The 23,639-nt window shown below is 39.4% G+C and overlaps 1 protein-coding gene and 1 long non-coding RNA gene across 7 annotated transcripts in view; one reads left to right on the top strand and one right to left on the bottom strand.

Annotated features, from left to right (window-relative positions):
- Nucleotides 1–16,080, top strand: part of LOC121076068 (neuronal acetylcholine receptor subunit alpha-7) — a 45,694-nt gene extending 29,614 nt beyond the window's left edge. For 2 of the 4 annotated variants that reach the window (XM_040570076.1, XM_040570079.1), the window contains 6 exons: nucleotides 5,214–5,293; nucleotides 6,478–6,645; nucleotides 7,028–7,222; nucleotides 8,624–8,710; nucleotides 9,639–9,748; nucleotides 11,835–16,079. In XM_040570076.1, the coding sequence (XP_040426010.1) occupies nucleotides 5,214–5,293; nucleotides 6,478–6,645; nucleotides 7,028–7,222; nucleotides 8,624–8,710; nucleotides 9,639–9,748; nucleotides 11,835–12,353 (1,159 nt within the window). In that variant the 3' untranslated portion in view covers nucleotides 12,354–16,079. Of the gene's footprint in view, nucleotides 1–5,213; nucleotides 5,294–6,477; nucleotides 6,646–7,027; nucleotides 7,223–8,623; nucleotides 8,711–9,638; nucleotides 9,749–11,834 lie in introns of all 4 variants that reach the window. The other 2 variants (XM_040570078.1, XM_040570077.1) reach the window with 2 other exon arrangements.
- LOC121076069 overlaps nucleotides 1–23,639 on the bottom strand; it is a 130,831-nt gene that overhangs the window by 42,380 nt on the left and 64,812 nt on the right. The gene's annotated exons all lie outside the window — the stretch shown is intronic.

Here is a 23,639-nt window from a genome sequence, read left to right on the forward strand (position 1 = left end):
GCGCTCTTCTCATTCTAATCCAAAACATAGCACCCTGCCAGCTACTAGGAGGAAAATTAACTCTGTCCTAACTGAAACCAGGACACCATCTTTCTATAGAATTCAAGTAACCTAATTCTTCCCTTAGATGCACGCATGTAATATCTGTGCAGCTGTGGTTGGGGAATAAAAAAACAATTCCATCATACCAATGTTTTTTTTTGGGGGGGGGGGGGGGGGAAGGAGCGGAAAGTACATGAACATCTTGAGATCAGTGCATGCATATACCTTTATGTAAACAAAATCATGTTTTCAGCCAGGTTTTCTATTCGATGGCATTATACAGAATTACACTACCCACTGATGAATTACTTCATAGTACTGTATGACAAAATGAAATATGAAAGAGAATATCCATATTGATAAGCTGTCATCTGCTCTATGCCTTTTCCTCATTATTTCTTTGTCCATTTCACTGTTGAACAGTAACTAGACAAAAAAGTTCTTGGCAGAGTTCTGAAGCTATATTTACCAAAAGAAAAAGAGTAAGTATATCAGCTTCAATTATTGAAAACCCTACATCTTTAGAAACTCAGTATCTTTAATTACCTTTAAGTAGAATCTCCCCTTAGTCTTACCATCTACTGAGTACAATGAAAAACTGGCAAATGCATTGTGTCCAGTGTTTCCTATAAACTAAATCATTAAAGAATCTGTAGACAAAAATTTTCCTTATGCCCCCCCGCAATTAGGGAATTAATTGTTTACTTGCAATCTTACTATTCATTCTGTGCTGCTAAGGAACAAGATCTGTGTCTGTACCTTCTAGAACAGTCTGAATTTTGAAGAGCAAATGGTCTTCCATTTGGGTAGCAGGAACAGCCATAGCCCAGCTTTGGTGTTGGAAAAAATGGGCATGAGACGGTGATAGTTACCATTGCTCCTTTCCTCACCAAAAGCATCCAAGTTTTGTTGGTTGGTTATTGGTTTGTTGTTGTAGTTTTTCTTCACTTATTCCATGTTAAGCAATTATAAGAAGAAACCCCAAAGAAGTACTAAGTTCTTTATCTCCAACAGTCCCAAGTTAAACAGAAGACCTTGCTGTGCACACATTTCATTTAAAAAAAACCTGTCTTGATGATACGCCAATTTCCATCTGTCTGTTGTGCTCAGCAAAGACTGTTTTTGCCTCTCACAGAGGCTCTTGTAGGAGTACATTGAGCACATATAACAGTGCAGTTCCCCTCTCTGATTGCTCAAGCTACCCTTTATAGAGAGTATTTCTTTGGAAGTGAGGGTCTTCTTCTGTCTCTGGCATGGATATAACCACATACATCAAGGCAGTCCCACATAAAATAAACAGGGACCCTCTTCCAGCCTTTGGAATGGTCTCAAACTTGCTGTGCTGTAAGCTGACACGGTCACGGCTCTGTAGATGTACGGGAGCCTGCTCTGTGGCCGGTGCTGGCCTCCCTGCCTAGTGCGAGGCCTGGCCCGAGCAGCCTGTGGGGCTGTGACCCAGCTCTTTCATCAGCCATCGCTCTTCAGAATTCGTAGCTCCATAACACAGGCTACCTGAGAGTCTCCTTTCCCATCAGAAGTGCCCTGTTAAAGCACTGGAAGATGTCTGTTCTTCTGCAGTTATTGTGGACCCGTGTGCAGTTCCCCAGCTAGCAGAAAGACCTTACATCTGCTTTGTACATCTTGCTCTGGTTCTTTTGTGGTAGACAGGGTACTTGGTGTTTTATTTGCCTGTGCAGGTGACACAAACCTTTTGTCTTCCTGATGGCTTTTTTCCTCAGTGTCTCTGCCATATGTCTACTAAGAAGACAGCCTTGCAGTGTGCATCCACCTGACGCCCCTCTCCACTGCCCTTTGTGGCAGCAACACCCATTCAATAGCTGTACCAATGTCAGCTGCAGCTATGCTGTCCTTTTGCCACCTGCTGATCACCTTTATGATTAATGCCATTCTCACAGATGTTGTTGAATTGTAATGCTGTGGTGACAGCACACGGTGACAGCATTTGTCAGCTAGCTGAGTACTTCTCTCCAGGACCTACACACTGCTTATAGCATGCTTCCATGCTTCTCTCAGAGCTACAATTAACACTAAGTGATTTGAGGAGGTCTCTGCTAGACCTCACCACTCGTACTGTAACTGCCTGCCAGGATTACTTCTTGTTTCTGGTTTAAGCATTGCAATTAGTGCTTCAGTTGTCCAGAAACCAGCCTAAAAATGCTCTGTACATAGAAATGTAAACATGCAACCTGAACAGGTATTTTTGCAACACTGATCTTGCTTAATGTATTTTTCATTACAAATTTGTTCTCTTGACCATCTTTTCCTATCTACCTTGATTTCATAAATGACAGAATTCTTGGGAAAGACCAACAAATCATTCATTCATTTCCATGCTCCTGCTGAATAACACTCTAGGTACGCCATAAAATTGGTACTCTACAACAATGGTTTAGAGGTTTCCAAAAGAATGAATCATGACGATATTCTTTCTCACATGTACCACATATTTGAGAGACTTTCAGTGCATCTGGAGATTTATGCTTCAACATTTAAGGATGTGTATCCAAAATTAAAGGGTGATTTTAGCAATTTTTGACTATTTTTCATACCTGTACATCCATGCTAACTGTACCTGAAGCACACTACAGAATGAGAAGGATAACATAGTACCTGGACAAGTAGCACCTGTATTAAATTTTACTACCAGTCTGTTGTAAAGAGACCAGGCCCAGTCCATCTGTAGTTTTTCTGAGGGAGGAAAATGTTGGTCTACGTACAAATTCCAGGACTGACTGTATTAGTGTTGTGTCTGGCTCTGTTCTACTTTGTTAGTTTTACTAGATTCATTAGAAGTGCTTATTTTTGCTGGTATTACTTTCCAAATGGCCACGTAGTGTTCATTAGTTCACGGAATAATACAAATTCTGGTAGTTAGGTCTCAGTTTCATATTTCCAGTTTCATAAACCTGAGATTCTCCAGATAGGTTCCAGTGGGATTATGTCTGCTAAGTACAGCTTTGTCATCTCAACGTATTGCAATCAGTATTTGCTTTCAAGTGGCTATATCTTCAAGAAGAAACATAGCAGAGATGATTTTCTATCATTTTATTTGAGTCCAAAATCTCATCAAACAAAGGCTTTCCTGCTTAGTGTAATCCCAATTGAAGCACTGCATTTCAAAAAACAATTAGAAGCACAGTGTAGGAAACCACATATGCTTCTTTTCCAGGAAAAAATATTTTCAAATTTGAGTCTAAGTATCTCTTGATATCCTTTTAAGAATATGTCTTATTAAAATCAAAACCACATGACAATGAAACAGATTCCTTGGTGACTTGTGTCAATCAAGTGATTGACATGTGATGCCTTTTGAAAATTTTATTTTTGCGAATGACCAGAAAGAACAGCAGGGTCTTAGAAGTGGCCTTCTGGTTCTTCACTGACCTCTGCTTGAGGGAGAGAAAACAGAAACTAGCCTAGGAAGCTAAGAATTTCATTTCGAGTTATTGATTTCCACTTTACAAGCAATTTGTTCAGCATGGATATTTTCACATCCTAAATTTGACTACATTGCTTGAGTTTCCTAATGTAGCCCTAATGAGGCTACACTCAAGTCACTGCAATTACTTGCCTATGTCCAATATCAAAACCGGCTGCAGAACTTTCTGCTTTTCTTAGAAAAGTCTGCTTTTCTAAGGAAACGAGACCTATGCAACTGGAGGGCGTGCGTGCCCACCTGTGAACGTGTGTGTTTGTGTATGCGTCTTGCTGCATACAGCATACTTCTGCATACATACATACTTCTCCCAATATCCTTCGAATCTACTTCTGCAAAATTTGGCAGTGCAGTTAGGAGACATCTCAGCAGTATGAGTTCCTCACAAACGCCAGGAAAAAGGCAGCCAAGATGAGGCAGAACAGTTAGTGCTCCAGCTAGAAGAGAAGCTGCGACAAGAGCTCAGTCTGTTAACCAGCAGAGAATCCACCCATGAGCTGTGAAGCTGAAGGACAGCAGCCTGCATTACTTCAACTGCCTTAGAGTTGAATTCCCTTTTTCCCTCCAAGTCCTAGAATCCACTCACACTACATATGCAATATTTAGACTCCTCAGCTTATCTTCAGAATTCAAATTAAATAGTTGGAAAAACACTAGTGAGCGACTTTCAGCACTATGAGCATTCAACTCACCAGTGGAAAAAGTGCATCTCCAGGTGGGAGAGTAATTATTTGGATTTAATTTTTTCTTGTCTGCACATTTCACAGATCAGTCAGATACTTTTAAAATGTAATGTCTTTGAAATACATATGGGGAAAATAGAATGCAAAGTAACAAAGACTAAAATAAAAACTGCTTTATTTTAGCTTCTGAGATACACAATTTTTTATCAGAGTATGTCAAATTTCTTTTTTTTTTTTAAAGAATATTTCAATAGGAGCTATGTTGCTGGGAAAATGTACCCCTTATAATTTCTTTTATGCCAAAATTATGAATATTTCACTTTCTCCCCATCTCAGATCCTTACTGTATTTTTCTGACAATGTTATAAAAGGTGATTAGAAAGCCATGAGATACTAAACCACTAATAGGCAGAGACACACCTGAGACTTGTGATTTTCAAATCACCCTAGAGAGAACATGGTTTTTTTGATCAACACAAGCACCGGCTGCAGCAAGACGCCAGACCCTGCGGCTCCCGTGGCCTTTCCTGTGCCCGGAGCTGCTGACACGGTGTTTAACTCGTGTTCCAGCCCATCCCTCCGAGGCGACCGTTCAGAAATTACAAGCAATACAACAGAGTAGAGTAGTGTATGTCTCATTTTGCTTATCCCTTGCACAAATGAAAGCCCAAAAAGGAGCTGCTGTTTATGTAGACAGCAAGAGAACAGATTTCCCTGTACAATTGCTTCAGAAGTTTTTTAAAAGTGCTTACTATCCAAATGGAAATCAATAAAAAGCTGAGGCAATGTGTTGAATCTTGCAAGGTGGGTGAGCAGAGAGAATGACGTGGTTCGCCTCCACTTACAGTGTAATCAGGAACAAATCTGATACCATCAGGGCCGGTTACCCTGAGGCCACAAGAAACTGGTGCCAGAAGAAAAGCTGATGGGTTTTATTTTGGGGATAAATAATCCTTTTATGAAGAACATATTCTTCTCAGGTATTTTGAGCCACAGAGTGTATAACTCATTTTCTTTTTTCCCTATTCTAGTGCTGATGAAAGATTTGATGCTACATTTCACACTAATGTTTTAGTCAATTCTTCAGGACATTGCCAGTATCTGCCACCAGGTAGGCTGTTTTCATGTCATAAATTCTTATAACTCAGACTACCTATATATGGTGTGGTTTCAAATTTGACATAAATTCCTTGGTATTTTATTTACGTAGCTAGCCGTCATCTGCTAGATATAAGCCTAGATGCATCATGAATTACATGGTTAACACTTTTGTATGAAAACCACCACAGAAGATTTTTTTATTGCAATTATTTAAATTTTTCTGTCATAATGCACTATTACAGTAGTGTGGAAGAATAAAAGAAGATAAAAAATAGAATCCCTTAGTGTAAAAAGTTATAGTTTATCAAAGGTAATGTCTCTAAATATAAATGTATTTCATTACTTTAGTTGTTTCTTCTATTAGTATGTTACTTTACAATGAGATGTTTAGGAACATCTTGGGACATCTCTTCAATTGAAATGATTCATTGAATGCTTCATCAAAAAAATTTTGACTCCTGAAAGGAACATAGTCTGTGTTTATTTTATCTGGTATTTATTTGATATCAGAAGTATATCATTGAATCTTGGGTGTGGATCAGTGGAGTAGTTTCTGTTCCCTAATTCAATTACCACAGTTCCCAGAATTAACTCTTCCAAGAACTTGAATTTTAGAAAGTACAGTAATAGAGCCACGTGCTTTCCAAATTAGTTTTTCTACCTAAGATCTTTAGGGGTTTGCTTGTTCTCATGTAAGATGTTCCATTTAGTGCGGGGTTTTCAGTTCCATTCTCAAAGCTGCTAAATGACAGAGCCTGACTCAACAAGTGAAAAATAAGCTAGCCTTCCTGAACAAAACAAGATCATGTAAATCTAATAAGATAGCAAATAATATTTCAAGATCTCTTATTTTATTCAGTAGCAGAAATAAGAGAAACAGGTTGCGTATTCTGCTTCATTTCTTTCTGATATACAGTATCTAGAAATCTGTGCTCTTCTCTAAATCTTTATCTACTGTGTGTCTAGAAATGGGTAAAACACAGTTTATAACATCAATACATAATTGATGCAGTTCTTTCCCATTTCTATAACTGACTTTTGCTTTTTACATCTCAAGACACAGCTGAGATTAACTGTGCTTTACAACTAAATGCCAAAGGGTGCAATGTGGAACAAGGTCCAGATACAAAATGGACATGAAATTATGTGGAACAAGCATTTCAATTTGGTGTTCTTGTTTAAAATCCAACCTAGGCATATTTAAGAGCTCATGCTACATAGATGTGCGCTGGTTTCCATTTGATGTTCAGAAGTGTAACCTGAAGTTTGGATCCTGGACATATGGAGGCTGGTCCTTAGACTTACAAATGCAAGAAGCAGATATATCTGGCTATATTTCAAATGGAGAGTGGGATCTAGTAGGTAAGCTCTTGATTTCTTATTTACACTCTGAACCTGCAGCCTTGACAGCACTTCACTGCTGAAATAGCTGAAATAATGATTGGGAAATTAAGAGAGAAACTAAATTAATAAATGACCTAGCTAGTGGTGCTTGAAACTCTGAGAACAGACATAAGATGAAAATCAACATAAAAAAGTCAGCTTGAATTCAGTAAATATCTTTTATCTGATTTTCCATTATTATCTGGCAAAAGTGACTTAATTGGGAATTAAGCTTGAAGAAGCAGTTTTACCTATAGTAAAACTTAGAGAGCTACAACTATCCTTTTATAAAATAATCACTACATAATATAGAGTTTATTGACATTAATTTTGGGTTTTCTTCCTTTTCCCTCTTACACAGGAGTTCCTGGGAAGAGAACTGAGAGTTTTTATGGATGTTGTAAGGAACCTTACCCAGATGTGACATTCACAGTAACTATGAGACGCAGGACTCTCTATTATGGACTTAATCTTCTTATTCCCTGTGTACTGATATCGGCACTTGCCTTATTAGTTTTTCTGCTTCCAGCAGACTCAGGAGAAAAGATCTCGCTAGGTAAATCTTCAAGAGGATATTGTTATTGTAAATATTACCAAACCAAAAAAAAGTTGTATTCTAAAATTTCTTTTTAAACAGTCTTTGGAGACAAGGAGGAATAGATTATGTGCCCTGGCTCATAAACTGTTTTTACTGTGTGATGCTGCAGCACAGGTGTCACTGTTAACCTTTGCTGTAAGCTTTAGGGGACAATGAAGCTGTGAAAGGGAGAAATTCTGACCAGCCAAGTGGAAGCATGACAATTCCTAACCAGCCTCCTTCAGAAGCAGGGTTTCATTTTGTGATGTTTAATTGCTGAAAAAAAAATCCATATTCACCAGGTAAAGCTTAAGCTCACAAATCTGCATTTGAGCACTTACATATGGAATTCTTGTTAATGTTTCCTTTTAATTATGACTCATATTAAGAGCCTAGCATTGCTTTTTGCCTTCTCAGAACGATTGATTCCATTTAACTGCTACTATTACTATTTTTATAGCAATTTTAAACTAAATTATTGGCTTGTGAAACAAGTCTGATGAGTTTAAGTACTTGATCCTTAAGATGGTGGTTAAATATATAATGAAACTTTTTGCCCCATACAAATCTGCAAATACACTGGCTTCTACTAATTGAATGCAACTGTTAAATGTAGGAACATAATGAACATTTCTCCAGAAGGACATTCTCCAAGAACTCCCTCCCCATTTTTTTAAGATGAGTTCTTTGTTCCTAAATCCTTTTCAACCTGACAGTGACTCCCTATTTTTTTCACACTAATCCTGAGAAAAGAGCTGGACCTTGTTTCATAGAGATGGGAACTGATCACTGAGTAACAGAAGTCAAACTCCAAATATCAGTAGTCATTACTGCTTGAACATAGCCACACGCAGAACTCAACCGCTTTTATGAAGAAATATCAAAGTCTGTCCAATACAGCAAACTTGTTTTTCAGGAATCTTAAGCATTATACTGCCTGTAGCTTCTACGCCAATTAATCAAGTCTCATATGCTCAAATACTAAAAATCACACCATGTTTCTAAAGCAAACAAGAAGCAAGAAGTACTTTGTTTTACCTCAGCTAATTAGCAAGTGGTGATACATGCTGAATAGTTAACAAGGATCTAAAAATATATACATCTGTGCAAGTTCAGAAAACCCAGACCTACTCAACCCCTGTAATCTCCCTCCTATTCGTGGCAGTCTCATGGACCAGTATTGGCACTGGTTTCACAGCACTGCCACCCTGAACCTGAGGTAGCCCCAGAAAGGACTGGAGTCTGCCCAGACCTACCTCTCTGCTGGGGTGGGGGGTAACCACAGCAATACATTTGCCTCCTTCAGGTTCATTCTCTGCCACTTATTGCCTTGCTATTACAACTACTGATCTAGTTTCATACTTCATGCTTATCTTTCAGGTATAACAGTTTTATTGTCTCTCACTGTCTTCATGTTACTTGTGGCTGAAATTATGCCAGCAACATCTGATTCTGTGCCCTTAATCGGTAAGCTAACTACAGCTTTTATTCACTTTTATTTTTTGCTAAATGAGAAGCAGTGACCTTGCATGAAAGCCAGCAGTAGAGCAAATTACACATACAATTAAATTAGAAAACAGTGTTCTGACTCCACTGTGTGAGCATATAGCAGTGACTTCCTGAGGAATGGAAGGTGCCTGACCCCTCTGCGTGGGGAACAGTACAGGCACAAGGCAGCAGATACAGGGAGGGAAGGAACGATGCCAGCAGCAAAGGCAGCTCCCCCAGGAGAGCTCGACAGGAAACCTCAGGGAGGGGGAGAGGAGATGGGCTGAGACACCACAGGGCTGCATCAGGGGATGACAAGCCCTCCACAAGGGCTACCAAATTGCCTTTGTTTCCTCAGTGCAAGTCAGCAAGTGTTGCCAATTGATGAGAGTCTCCCACGGGTGCGATTGCCTGTACAATCTCTGTGCTGTCTGGTCTGAACAAAATACAGAGAGAAGCTATGTGTCATTTTGGGAAGGCACAGGGGAGTCAGTTTCCCACAGAAAGAGTTGCAGTTCAGACACAATTAGGACTACAGAACTAAACATGATGAAATCTTCCTATAGTAATCGCTCAAACAGAAGGAAAAGCTTTTCAAAAGAAATACCAGCCAATCTCTAAGATACTGGTGAAAGAAAATGAGAGGGCAAATTTTTTCAAGGTTGCTTAGAAAAAGTAGGTGCTCAGTTCCACTAAGACTTTTATTATTCAAATAATGGCTCTGAAAACAACGGCTGCACTGTCTGCTTTTGAGAAATCTTTCACAACTACCTAAAGTAGCATATGTAGTACTACACTGGAAAAATTAACTTCATATTACATTTACATGGACATAAACGCTCCTTATAACAGATATAAAACAGCATCAGTCAAAATATATCGCTATAATTAACTGTTTATTTTGCAGCTCAGTATTTTGCCAGCACTATGATTATTGTTGGCCTCTCTGTTGTTGTCACTGTTATTGTTCTACAATACCATCATCATGATCCAGATGGGGGAAAAATGCCTAAATGGGTAAGGTTTGATTTTTAATACACTATCCGTTGCATAACTGTCCAGATCAGAGATGTGACATAGTAGGTTGTGACTCATGTTTACTTCTTACCGTTAAAAAAATAAATTTCGTTATCTACATCTCTGTATAAATCCTTGCTAAACAGTTTGTTCTGAAAGGTAGTTTCACTAGAAATGGCACGTCCAGATACCTTTTTTTCTGAGAGAGTGAGAGTATATGAATTTTCTTCATCTTGGTTCTGTATTCAAAATCTCCTTCACAACAGCTAGAAGTACCTCAGTGTTTTGCTAAAACCAAAATATATATAAATGAGGTGATTTTCGAATAAGCTGTAGCCATCAGAAGTGAAGCAAGTAAAAGGAAAGAGCAGGGTACTGATGGAGATTATAAATGCATGAAATACACTAGCCTCAAGGTGAAACCGTGCAGCTGCTACATATTTAGGTGTTGTGCATACAGAAACATAAATAGCCTAAAGAGCACCCACTAAAGATGGCTGTTGAAGTGAAAGTAGCCTGGAAAATTCTGATCTTCACATCTCTGGTCAAGAGCATCTGTAAAGCGCAAAGAAAAAATGAAGTCTTTTTCTAAGAGCAGAGGACTTTATAACATACTTCTGTAAGTCTTTTTTTTTTACAGAGAATATCAGTCTTGATATTGGAGTTACTAAATATTGATGAATACCATCAGGTAACTGTCCAGTCTTCCTGTCCAGCAACTCGTGACAGCCTGAGGCATTAGTGAAGATGGAAAGACCTTTCTCTTTTATCTTTCTAAAACAATGAGTTATTATTATCCTTACTAGCCAAAAAAGAAGTGCATACAGGAGCGCCCTGCAGATGAGAGTTAATGAGATATTCCCTGGCCCATCTGGGAGCAGTGGTTTTAAAATACATTTGAGTGAAGAGAATAAAAGGTATATACCTCTAGACTGACAGCTGATGACCCTAAATAGGACAAATCTTCGGTACTGAGTTAAAAATCCTCAGAAAACTGAGTACTGGAGGTTGAGGAGTAGGCTTTGGTGTTGAGAAGCTGAAGTCCATTGGAGTTTCCTTGGATACTGGTGAGTTTTGTATCAGGCTGTCAGTTAATAAAGTATTATCCTTCTAGGCAAAGCATGACAGTAGAGAAAGAGTAAGAAGGCAAGGTCTATCTTTGATTGGGATGTCTGCTTGGATATAACATCTACTCTAAGTGGTAATCTGCACTCAGTAAATGGAGCAAATCTAATATTAATTACAGTGCAAGATTTTTGTATTATTTGAGACAATATTTCATTAGTGCTCTGGAAAAGAAACACTGGAATGAGCTCTTAAAATCTGATTGAAATAAATTATAGAAGCTTGCGTCTGAACTGGAACAGTCTTCGACTTGCCTGCACTTTCTGTATGGCTGGAATAAGGCAATATGGAAAACAATAAAATGATACACAGAGATTAAACTTGCAGATTTTTTTTAAAGTAAAAGTAATTTATCCACTTTTTCTCCATGTTACATCCAGATTTGTTTTCTAAAATCTGGAATCAACTGTCATGAAAGTAATGCGATAACAGAGCCAAAACACTGTAAAGCTTAGTGGTCTATTCCAGTCCAGCACAGCATCTGTTTTAGCAGCCCCATCTAAGCAGTAATCCCATTCGGATTTAATATCAAAGCACAAATATGAGTGAAAGAGATTTAATTTATTGACTACAATCTAAAGTAGAGCTACTAAGACTATTCAAAAATAATGCCTTTGGTAAGCATTTTTTTTCTCTTCCTGGTTTCTAGTAAGAGTAGAAAAGGCTGCCATATTTCTGCTCAAGTGTAAGGAAAATTAAACACTATGGAGACTCCCAGTGGCGGGCACTCCCAACAGTGATAGTCAGCCTGAGGCAATCGATAGCACTGCTGGAGTAAGCAAGCAGCCTCAGTGACAAGCAAATTAATCAGCTGGAAAACTATTGCACCATTTTCTGAAACTTCTGTGCAGGCTAAGCAGAGACCATAGACCTGACACTCACCCAGGCTGTAAAAATACAAATAGCTGCGAAAGGCAGTGGCTGTGTAAAGAGATGCTTATTCTCAGTAATTTTCTTCTAGACAAGAATCATCCTTCTGAACTGGTGTGCTTGGTTTCTGAGGATGAAGAGACCAGGGGAAGATAAAGTGCGTCCTGCCTGTCAACACAAACAGCGCCGATGTAGCCTATCGAGTGTGGAGATGAACACTGTGAGTGGACAACAGTCCAGTAATGGGAATATGCTGTACATTGGGTTTAAGGGGCTGGATGCTGTGCACTGCACACCTACCACTGATTCAGGAGTGATCTGCGGGAGGATGACCTGTTCACCAACAGAAGAAGAAAACCTTCTGCACAGCGGCCACCCCTCTGAAGGCGACCCAGATTTGGCTAAGATCTTGGAAGAGGTCAGGTACATTGCCAACAGATTCAGAGACCAGGATGAAGAGGAAGCCGTTTGCAATGAATGGAAGTTTGCAGCCTCTGTAGTGGATCGGCTCTGCTTGATGGCTTTTTCAGTCTTCACAATCATTTGTACAATTGGTATTTTGATGTCAGCACCAAACTTCGTAGAGGCTGTCTCTAAAGATTTTGCTTAACTATTAACTATGATTTGATTCTCTGAGGTATAATATGTAGCAAATAAGAGTGTATTTTTTGTTTGATTGCTTGTTTTTAACAAGTATGCTGCTTCTCATTGTCCTTTTTCTTTTGCCCCCTCTGGCATCCTTCTCTGGTCCAGAGTTCCTGTCTGAAGAGTGGCACCATTTCAGAAGGGCTCTGTGCCAGCTCCCCTGAGCACACTTGAGCACTCTCAAGTGGGTGCAAGTCCCTTCAGAATGACAGTATTGCACCAGCATCTTTTAGGCATTTTGAATCAGCTATTAGAGTTATGGGTAGGCAATGCCAGAAATGTAATTTCTTCCAGACTTTTTTTTTTTTTTTTAAGATAGAAGTTAGCCCATCTTAGCTACTCGAATAAGTGATGGGAAGCACTTAAGTTTAGGAAGGGATCAAATCCAGATGAATGGAAGCTCAAACAGCAGAGAAAAAAGGGAAAAAAAATACCTTGCTTTTCAATTACTGGTTCTTACTGAGTTGAGGTATGGAGATCTTTTGATCACAACCAGTCAGACCCACAATTCCCTCAAAGCATTTTACATAGAGCACAAGTGAGGATTCTGAATTTGCCTGGGACACCGGAAACTTGAAAGTTAAGATGAAACAGCACATATCTTGTCCTTCTATATATTTCTGGACTTGACATAGAAGTTTGGCCAGAATTCTTAAAACGAGCTTCACAGTAATTGTTGTGGTGTTTACTGCAACTTCCTTCTCCTAAGAAAGACATTCTTTCAACTGATAACTTCTGTCAGTCTTTAGCCTTAATGATGATATAAAGAAAATGAAGGATTATGGTGATTTCACTTTCAGCTGTTCATCAAAGAAAAATCCACACACTTGTCTCTTTACTGTTAACTGGATTCCAACGTGGAAAAAGTAACCGTCTTGTACAGGCTCCAGTATAAATGACAAGTCTAAAGCGAAAAAAGCTATTAAATCCTGAGATCAAGGTTTTAATTTCAAAATTAAATGTTTGATCTGTTGTTTGCTTAGCCTTTTATAGACCTCTTTCTGTTGAGTCACCATAACATGTCCTAACAAGGAAACTGCATCCTTTCTGCTCAGTTTATTATCCAAGGAACACTAATGAATAATAAAACTTTTGGGGGTTCAATACAAACTATAAGCTGTACATATATATATATAATAAACTGCATATATTTCCCTGGAAAGACTTAAGACTTAAATACAAATTCTTTTAAGTCTAGACAGGCATTTTCAAAGGCAAAACTAATAGTTCATCACTTTATTTATATGTTATTTCTGATTCTGAAATTCTCCCATCAAATTATGATTTGTTTTCACATGACTTCAGTGTATTAATGAACAGTGCTGACATGAGAATACGAAGACCTGAAATTCTGTGCTTGCAAAATAGCTAAGAATTAGTCTCATGACCAATAGCAGTATTCCTGACCAGTGCTATAAGTGGTAAAAGATGTGGTGGAGGATTAATTTAGCATTGACTGCTTGCTTGATGCTGCAGAAACCCAACTTTTTGGCTGAGGTAACAGACACACAAATAGAGGCCTGTTGTAGTACCATGTTTTTACTGTGAGATAAACTTGAGGCCTCAGTTTATCTCCCAAGATGGATTAAAATAGCCACTTAAATGCTTGCTCTCCCCTAGATATCAATTTATTTTCCAGAGGCTGCTCCCCTGAATGCAGAAGAATCAAATTTCATGTACACCAAGCCTAGAGTCACCACAGGTACAGTCCATCACCTGAGTTAACCAGGTGACAGGGCAGGAGAAGTAAAAGGAAGCAGGTTATTTCTCACAGTTTGAGAGTTCTTTCTTCCTGAAGTTTCATTCAGAATCTCACGCTATAAAGACCTGAGTAAAGAACTGAAGACCTTATTGAAATCTTGTCTTGAAACCTTGTCTCTGAGAGTTATCTGTAAAGAATTTATTTTTTTCAGGAACAGTTATTAAGAATTAGCCTTGCAATAATTCCTGCAAGTATTTTGTAGCCTGTAGATTGCATTTGAATAAGAAACTGAGTCCAAAATCTGAAATGTGAGTTTTGTTCATTTTGTGACTAACAGTGTGGCACATGCTGCTCTTCTGAGTAGCATTTCTAGAATAGGCTTCTTGATTCAAATGTTGGTTAGCATCAATAGTTTTCCTTCTGTAAGTATACCTAAATAGCTACACAGAATAACCCATTGAGTCTAAAGTTTTGGGGTCCTCTTGGATAAGAATGTTAAAAAAAGAAAAGATTTTTGGGGACTATCGTGTACAATGGGATGCAACAACTGCAATCATGTACTACATGACACATGTAATACAAGAAGCATGAGAATACCCCTCTTTCCACCAGAATCCATTTACTCTATCTGTAGAAATCACCTTGCTATATATAGGAATTCTTTACAGAAGGAGGGAGAAAGCAATTTACAAATTGACAGTAAGTTTCATTAGCAACAACATACATGTCTGTGCTTAAAAGCTGGAGACTTGTAGTTGGCCTTTAGTGAAGTCCTGCTAAGTTTGTAACGCTGGGATTATACTGTCAGCAAATACCACGTGCTAGACATATTAGTTGTAAGGCTCCAGCATCATGCCTACACTAATGCCTTTAATATCAGCAGGATTAATGAAGGGGGAAAGTGAATTCTCATTTTTCTGCTGTCAACACAACCTGTAAACATTTGGTAATAACATGGTTATAAATCTTAAACACAACAGTGACAGTCTCAGTTACATTATTTTGCATCTTTGAGTTAAGTTTTTGTGTAATTGAGCTGAGCAAAATTGGTACATTTCTTGTCAAATTGTATGTGTCAAATATTTGTGTATGCACTAAATGATATTTTGATCTAAATGCTAGGAAAATATTTACAATTCTGGACATAGAGATGGGAATTAAATATGGTATACAGTATGTCTATACAATATGATAGACTGCATATTGGTAGCAAGTATCTGTTATGATCTTACGAGTCCAGAAAATAGGGTAAGCAAGTGGTTCACCACAACTAAACTATGACTTGTCTGACAAATTGAAAAGTTTGCTCTAGAGCTCAGCTGTCTTGTACAATACTATCTGTGAACAATGTATATTACTTTCTGTTTTTATATTGACTTGTATTGAATATTTAAAATTTTTTAATATGTAAACATTTTTATTTAAGCATTAATGCCAAAAATGTTCCAAACAAAATTTTAAGAAGTTAGTTTTAAATACAGATAAATTATTTAAACAGTATTTAAAAATCATAAATTATTTTATATAAGAATTGATAATACTATACAATACTTTTTTTTAAAGGTTTCTTTAAAGTCTCTTTCCAATCTCTCTAGCTGCAGGATGTAATCTCAATTCACCTGTGACATTTCTGCTTTTCTCTTTCTTTACCAAGAAATGAAGGTAAACCAACATCCTGCATTTTTTCCTTTTGTTATGCTACTTTTTACATTAAGTAATATTGTATAGAGGGCATTAGAAAGTGATGTTATATCTGTCAGGTACCAATTGTCATATAAGCAATTCAATACCTTTTCAGTCCAGTACAAATAAAAGATTTAGATCAAGAGAATTTTTATTCCTTCTCATTTTGCTAAGATGGAAATGAAATCAAGCAGTAAAAAACATGAACAACCATGAAAGAGAGAAAAATCTCTTTGGAAATACCATTCTGTGATGACAAAGGTCTTTGATAATTAAAAATACATCACATCCTCCTAGCAAAGCAGTCCTACACCAAAGTTATATATTACTTCAGTCATGAACTGTCAAAGTTAACTGAGTAGGACTGAAATACCATATATGCTTTGGGCTAGCCTCAGTTAATTCACCTAAAAGTTTAGCACTGAAAAGATATGAGAGGAGAAAAAACAAATCCATACCAGCTGAATAAACTGCTGATTTTGACAGCTGCGAAGTTTGCTTGTTGGCTACCAGTGAAAAAGTATCTACTCAGAAGAATACCCCCAGATGGGGAAAAATACCAGGCAGTGTAGCTGCTTGTAGGCAGGTGTGCGCTGTATTGGCCACCTGCTGAGACAGCTTCCTAAGGAAAAGCTTGCTATCTTTACATCGTGCTGAGCATGCGTCAGTAGTAAGAATCAAGGGTTGCTGAAACACAAGCAACCCAAGACTTGATTCCCTCCTTGCTCTCCCAAGCTTGTACAGAACCACTGAGGAAGACTAGCGTGGTGGAGGCCAACACGCCCAGTCATACAGGCACAGAGCCAGTACTGAATCCACTGGGTTTGGATCAGAGCTGCCATTGGTCACAAAGTCAGGTGCGCAGGTGAGGCTAATGCCAATGGCTGCTCACTCAACCAAGCCAAAGTGCATGCCCTCTCTTCCAGGGTGCTGACAAGCACTGACCTCAGACTTAACCCTATACTTGAGCTTGGTCACACAAGTTTAGCTCCGCACATGCCGTAGGCAGCTTCCTGGCCCTCTGTATACACCTATCATCACACACACTCCATCTCTGAAGCACTTGGGAATGGGGATTGACTTCAGACTGCTAACTGCTACTGCTCTCAGGCATCTGGTCAACATACAGACTGCAAGGTGCTATGGCTTAGGAGCTGATAAACCAGCAGCTCCACTTCATTGCTCTGTGGGTGGTGACGGCCGTCAGAGCACTGGGTCTTGTGGCTGAAGAGAGTAAGTGCCAGCCATCCTGTTTTAATCCTGTAACAACGATCAAAATACTTTTCACTTCAGCAAAAAATGATTTCTTAGCCTAACCTCATGATATTTTAATGTCAATATATCTCAAAAGGCTGCGAACAGAATCTGCACCCGCAGTTACAGCAAATCTAACCTGGGAATCAAACATGATCTTACCAGGACTACAAGCACAAATAAAAGCCTTTTGCTGCCACCTTTTTTAAAAAGGCTTCTGCTGCTTAGGGGGAAAGCTTAATGTTTGTGTAACATGTATTTCTGCTATTAAGCAATTTTCAGATAATGACATGGAGAGAGAATATGCAACAATCTCTCACATAAGCTCTCTCTTCCTGACTCAGAAAAGTCCTTCCATTCTTCTTCCTCCCTGTTCACTCCCATGACAACATTCAGAATTGCAATTTATTAACAGAGTACAAGTGAGAGTGTTCAAGGCCAAAATTTAATGTCAGTGTCTTAGCTGTATCCTTGCTGTGAAGATAGAAAATCACTAAGTATTCAGAGCTGCAGTGACTTGTCCCTGTAAGCGAGCTATACTGCAACAGCAGTTTAAAATCCAAAGTAATTTGATCTGCATATTTTTACCTTAAAATATTAATTAACAGTCATGACATGATATAGTACTACTTCGGGATATGCGTATATCAGAATAACATCCACAGAGATTTTCATCTTACCTAACCAATTCAGGATATAATCCAGTGCCAGTAAAAGACTGAAAAATCTTTCCACCAAGTCCACAAGTCTTGGATTGGGACTATATTCAGTCCAACAAATCTCACAGTTATCATTTATGTATTACTCTGGTTCATGGTAGGCATGCAAATGTCTTAAGAATGAGCTAACTAATAAATATTTATATTAAATGGGCTTTAGGCTTAGAAACCTAAAATCTGGGATCTGCTCCCAAAGCAAGGTATATCCGCAACATCCTTCAAACAATATTATCTTATTTCACTGCATACGTGGATTACGTACAGCTGCGAATCACTTCCATAACAGCTTTGTTACCATACAGGCATTCCTGTTTGAGGTTGCTTTTGCTGACACAACACGTGTGATGCTCCCTGTCTTTCTTAACTCCCATTTCTGGCCAAAAGAAATCTAATTATCAGACTACTTTGATCAGAAAAAAATGTTACAGGACCAATGTTCAGAGAGAGTATGCAAGTTTAACCCTTGACTCAAGAGAGACTAGTTACAAAATTTGACATTATCATGCCAACCTGTGCACTAGAAGGAATACGCTGCAATCGAGTATTCATGCCAACACTGCAGTGCGCATATGCCTGTTGGAGTGGAGGAAGCCTTCGTAGATGGCAGTGGCACAGCTGCAGCATGGAGCAGGCGAGCCAGGCCCTCTGTGGGGCATTTAAGGTGAATAAGCGTTTTTCTGGTTCTCCCAGCTATGTTCCATGCGTGGGTATAATAAGAATATACTGTCTTTACTGGCTAGCACTTAGCTCAGCTTGCAAGATATTTCTTGGTTGTGGCTACGTAATGACAGACTTAGAAGTGACGGGCTGCAGTATGTAGCCCAACACAATCATAATTTGACTAAGACCACTCAGGATTTGTTTTTCCATCTTGCTGCCTTCTATTCTGGGAGCGAGTACATTCTCTCAGCAATTAAAGAGATAAGGGAGACTACAGTGCAGGAGACTTTAGGAGTTCCTGTGTTTTTCTGCACTCCCTCTGCCTAGTTCTTTGGGAACTGCTGTTGTAGACTGTCCTACTACTCCCACAGGTCCCATATGTTGTCCACACCAAATGTTTTCCGAAAGGATGGGGAAGGCTTTGCTGCTGAGAGATGCACATCAGCACCTTTGCTGTAGGGACCATGCTCCCCCACTGCACTGCTGCTAGTAAACTCCACGTGAAACCTGGAGAGCTCCAATGTGATCCAGCCAAGCAGTGCTGAGCTCAAATGATGTTGTATGTTTGTCTTGAAAACTTCCACGGATTGGAGACTGCACAGCCTCTGGCAATCTGCTCCCACATTTGCTTGCCCTTATGGAGAAACAGTTTCTCCTATCTAGCCTGCATCTTTCATCTCAACAAACAGCCATTATCTCATTCTCCTGTCACACACCACTGTGAAGAGCCTGGCTCTGTCTTCTGCTGACTTCCTCACAGATGGTCCAGGGCTGGAGGCCAGGCTCTGTGAGAAGAGGCTGGGGGAGCAGTGTTTGTTCAACATGGGGATGAGGAGGCTTTGAAGGGACCTAACAGGATGCCCCTGCTCCCACAGCCTCTCTTCACAGGGCCTGGCCTCCAGCCCTGGACCACCTCTGTGACCCTCTGCTGAATTTGCTCCAGTTTATCGAGATCTCTCTTGTGCTGGAGGGGCCTCAAACTAGACACAACATTCCAGATGCTGTCTAATGAGTTGAGAGCACGTCCCTCCAGCTCGAGGCTATGCTCCCTTTGATACAACTGAGCATACCACCAAATTCCTCTGCTGCCAGAGCACTGGGCTTGCTCATGTGCAGCCTGCAGCTACTGAAAGCCCTGTGGCCTTTTTCAAAGAGCCGCCCCCAGCCCCAGGCCCGTATCATCACAGGGGAGCTCTTTCTTCCCAGGTGTAGGACTTCCCATTTTTCCTTACTGAATTGCAGCAAGTCCTTGTCGGCCCCTTCCTCCAGGCTGTGTAGGTCTCTTGCTGTGGCAGCCCTGCCATTGGCGATGTCCTCACTTTGGTGTCACTGAAAACTTGATGGAAGAGCCCTCAATCACTTCCTCTAGACCACTGATAAAGACACTAAACAAGTTCAGGATAGACCACCTGCAGTAATCCATTTGTTTCCAAACCATAAGTATGACCCATTAACCAGGACCACCTGAGCGCAATCACCAAATGAGTTTTTTTTTTTCTTTTTTACCCATCTAGCTGTTACTTACAGTTTGACTTTTAAAAACTAATTTCCTTTTTTGTCTTTTTATTTTTCTTCCCTTAAGCAAGCCTTTGACATAGATCCAGGAATCCTTCATAACAACTTTTAAAGATAATGCTGCCAGCTCACAGAAAGTTAGTTAGACATGGCAGCATGAAGAAGTTGAACTGGCTGCAGAAAAGTTGTAGGTTGGATTAGGGTTTAATCGGCTACTGCAGAGGACAGTATGAACATCCTTGTCTTGTTTTTTTCTTGACTATCAGAAATGGGCTTAAACTGTACTAAACTGAAACCAGGCTAACAATATGCACAGTGTTTGTAGTTCTTTCTTCTTTAAATCAATTTTAAAATCTATTGAAGGTGAACTGCTGCATCTTTTTTTTTTTTTTGCAGTCAAGGTTAATACTCTTTACCCTATCTGGAATTAGCAAAGACCTGCTGTAACGTTGATTAATGGACACTTTACACACTGTCCATGTTGTCTATAATAGAAAGTAACTTCCAGTGAAGAGACTAGAAACTCCTATAGGACAAGCTGCCAAAATGTCACCTTTTAAAACAAGCTATTAAAGGTAAAAGGGGGATATGAAGGACTGACAGAGAATGGGGGGAGGCACATTACATACCAACAGTGAGGTGCAGCATACAGCACCAGTACCAGACCTGTACAACAGAGGCCACACAGCCCGCAGGCAGGTTCTTTGAACAGCACTTGCTGTTTGGGCCTGATGGAGCTGAGAGAGGGCAGGGCCACACGGACTAGGGGACAGACCAGCCACACTTCAATTTGGGCCCTTAACATACACGTGTAGAGCCTCCTTTGCGACAACTCATCTGAGCTGCACTTCATCTAATGATGTACGTACGCATCGATCTTGTTATAGCTTCAAACGTTGTCCCTTTTATCTAACTCTGAGAATATCTCCACTACTCTCCCCATTTCTGTGTTTATATAAAATCTGCCTCCTGAGGAAGACCAAGTTAAACAAAAGATACTGAAAGATGTAAATAAATGTTTATATAATGTTCTGAAAACTGTATACAGAGAAACTGTCTAAAATATGCTGTATATTAGCTCAAAACCAGTACAGCTGATATTGCTAAAAATATACTAGAATTCATAGCTTTCCAGTAGTTTTTCAGTTGCAGTAATATGCCAGGGCTTTGTGTATGCCAGCTGATAAATGGGACAGGGAAATGACCTTCTTGCTGAAATTTTCTAGCAATCTGTGTGGATTGAATGGTGTATAAGTGAAAACTCCGAAGGCCAGCACAGCTTTTAGCCCTAGCACGCTATAGCCTGTCTTTTAAAAAAGCTCACTGTTCGTTTTCAATCATTTAATGGATTGTTCCATGCACCCAGTGGAAGCCAGCCCATAATGAATTGCACTGCAGAGATCTAAAGCATCCAACCTCGGTTCTGAAAGACGGGATTCATGCCCACTAAATACAGTAATAAAAGCCCATTCATTTTCTCATGCACTTTCCCTAATGCACTGGAAAATGTCCTATCTACTTGCAGCAATATAAAACCCGCACAGAGCAAATTCTGAGACTCACATCTCCAGGCATTGACTTTACCATATTTTAACAGTAACCCTACATCTGTGTAATTGACAGAAGACTTAGAGAGCAATATTATATACAAAACGTCCCTGCTCCACAGCTTCTGCCAGTTCAAGCTCTTCTGCTCCATCCTACAAAGACCCCAAGAATAGTGGTATCATGTCTTTGCAGAGAACACAGAGTAATAACAACAGAAAGATGTTTTATCAGAGCTAAACCATGCCAGAACTTTTTGCATAACAACAGAGACTTTATGAATTGCCGTATTTGTCGCCTTCGATACAGAAACCTAGTTTAGACCACTGGGGCTCAATATTAACTTATTATCCAGTTCTTTGAGATACCAGAGATGGCATTTTTAATGTCTGTTTTCTCATTTGTATGCAGAGTGTTTGGTCAAAGAGCTTCCATTACTGACAATTTTCACAAAGGGATCTCATGTCCAGTGAGGGTGGAGAACGTCTTCTCTTGAACAGAGTTAGAGTGTAAAACTACAGTAGTCTTTCTATAAAGCCAAAAACTAGATAATTGTTTTGGAAAAATTATCTGTGTTAGGGAGCATCATGAGGTTACAGGTAGTCCATAATACGTTTCTTCAGACAGCAGCAGCGCTGATTTTCCCATTCAGTCAATAAAATAGGCATTTGGCATTCCATAGAACCCAGTATACGTGGTAGCAGACCACCACTAGAAAGGCAGACATACTTAAAGAAGCTTGTAATGGAAGATGTAGCTTTCATCACGAGTAGTTCAAAGGAAAGTGTAAGGCAGTCAATTTTCAGTGCCTGCACTGCAGAAAACTCAGTCTGCTATTTTGTGACTGAGCAGAGCATGAACTCTTGCTGAGTCAGAAAGCTGCTGAAGATGTGAGCGCATGGAAATGCTCGGTTGCAGGCAGGCACATTGAGTCATATCGCCATTTGATACCAGGCAAGTATCTGCAAGGAAGAGGGAGTACAACAACTCTTTGCAGGCAGAACTTCAGTGAGGGCAAACCTCTACAGGAAAGAAGTTCAACCTTTCCTCCAAGACTTGATCCTCTTTGCCTGTCTAGCTAACAAGAATGGAAACACAAATGAAGGATACTCTATTATTATAAAGTGTATTGGAAAGCTTTGTGTACAGACAGAATCTTTCTTTTTACTCCCTTTTCAAATAAATAGAAATATGCACATACAACCATGCCAGAAAAAAACGTTTGTTTTTTTCTAGATGAGATGTGAGCAGATTTTGTTTACCTGTAATTCACCGGCCCACTGGCTGCAGAGATTAAGGCAAGAGCCAGAGCTGAGGCAAATTTAGCCATTTAACATATGTTACTATCTACTAACTGAATCAAATCTTTCTCATTTTTGTTGTTCATTTTGTTGTTATTTTTTAAAGTGTGAAAGTTTTAAGATTTTCAAACAATGGTCAGATGAGAATGGGTGTACTTTGCTCTGAAGAATGGGGTAAGAAGTAAATGAAGGGGTGCTCTTTGGAAAAGACAAATGGCTTCTCAGGGGACATGAAAAGCAACTTAGAAATCTTCAGAAATGAAAAGCATGACAAGAACTGACTGGTGAGGATCACCTGATGTTAGAGAGACAGCAGAGCCACTGCCCTATATGATGTCTGGAATCTTTTAAGTACTATATCCATGTGAGTTATACATGGTTTCTATTACAAGTTCAGAATATTGTGAAGACCACAAGCCTTACAAAACTGATGTCCAACTATGAGTCAAACACATGATGGAACTTCTAGATCTCAATAGGTTTCCAAGAGTTCATGTTAGTAGGAGGGAGAGGGAGACAAAGGTAATGAAGGAGTACAGTAGATATCTGGAAATTAGGAAGGGTTCTTGGAAACAGATATACAACCTTCTGAAAAATGGTATCTGTACAAATGTTCAGCAAACCACCCAAATGAGCACAAGCTGCTGAAGAGTTAGAATTGGGCTGATGATAAGGACAATAGCATTGCCCCATGACAAAAAGCACAACATTGTTGGGAAAAAAACTCTGAAACTATTGGAAGACTTTTTTTTTTTGGCAACACTTCTTTCAATTATTGCTTGTATGACTGTACCTAGAACTCATTCATTTTTCTGTTTTACTGAAAATCTTGCCTAATGTAAAAGGCAAGCTGACACACCTCTGACTGTACA

This window comes from Cygnus olor, chromosome 11, assembly GCF_009769625.2.
Source record: "Cygnus olor isolate bCygOlo1 chromosome 11, bCygOlo1.pri.v2, whole genome shotgun sequence".
NCBI lineage: Eukaryota > Metazoa > Chordata > Aves > Anseriformes > Anatidae > Cygnus > Cygnus olor.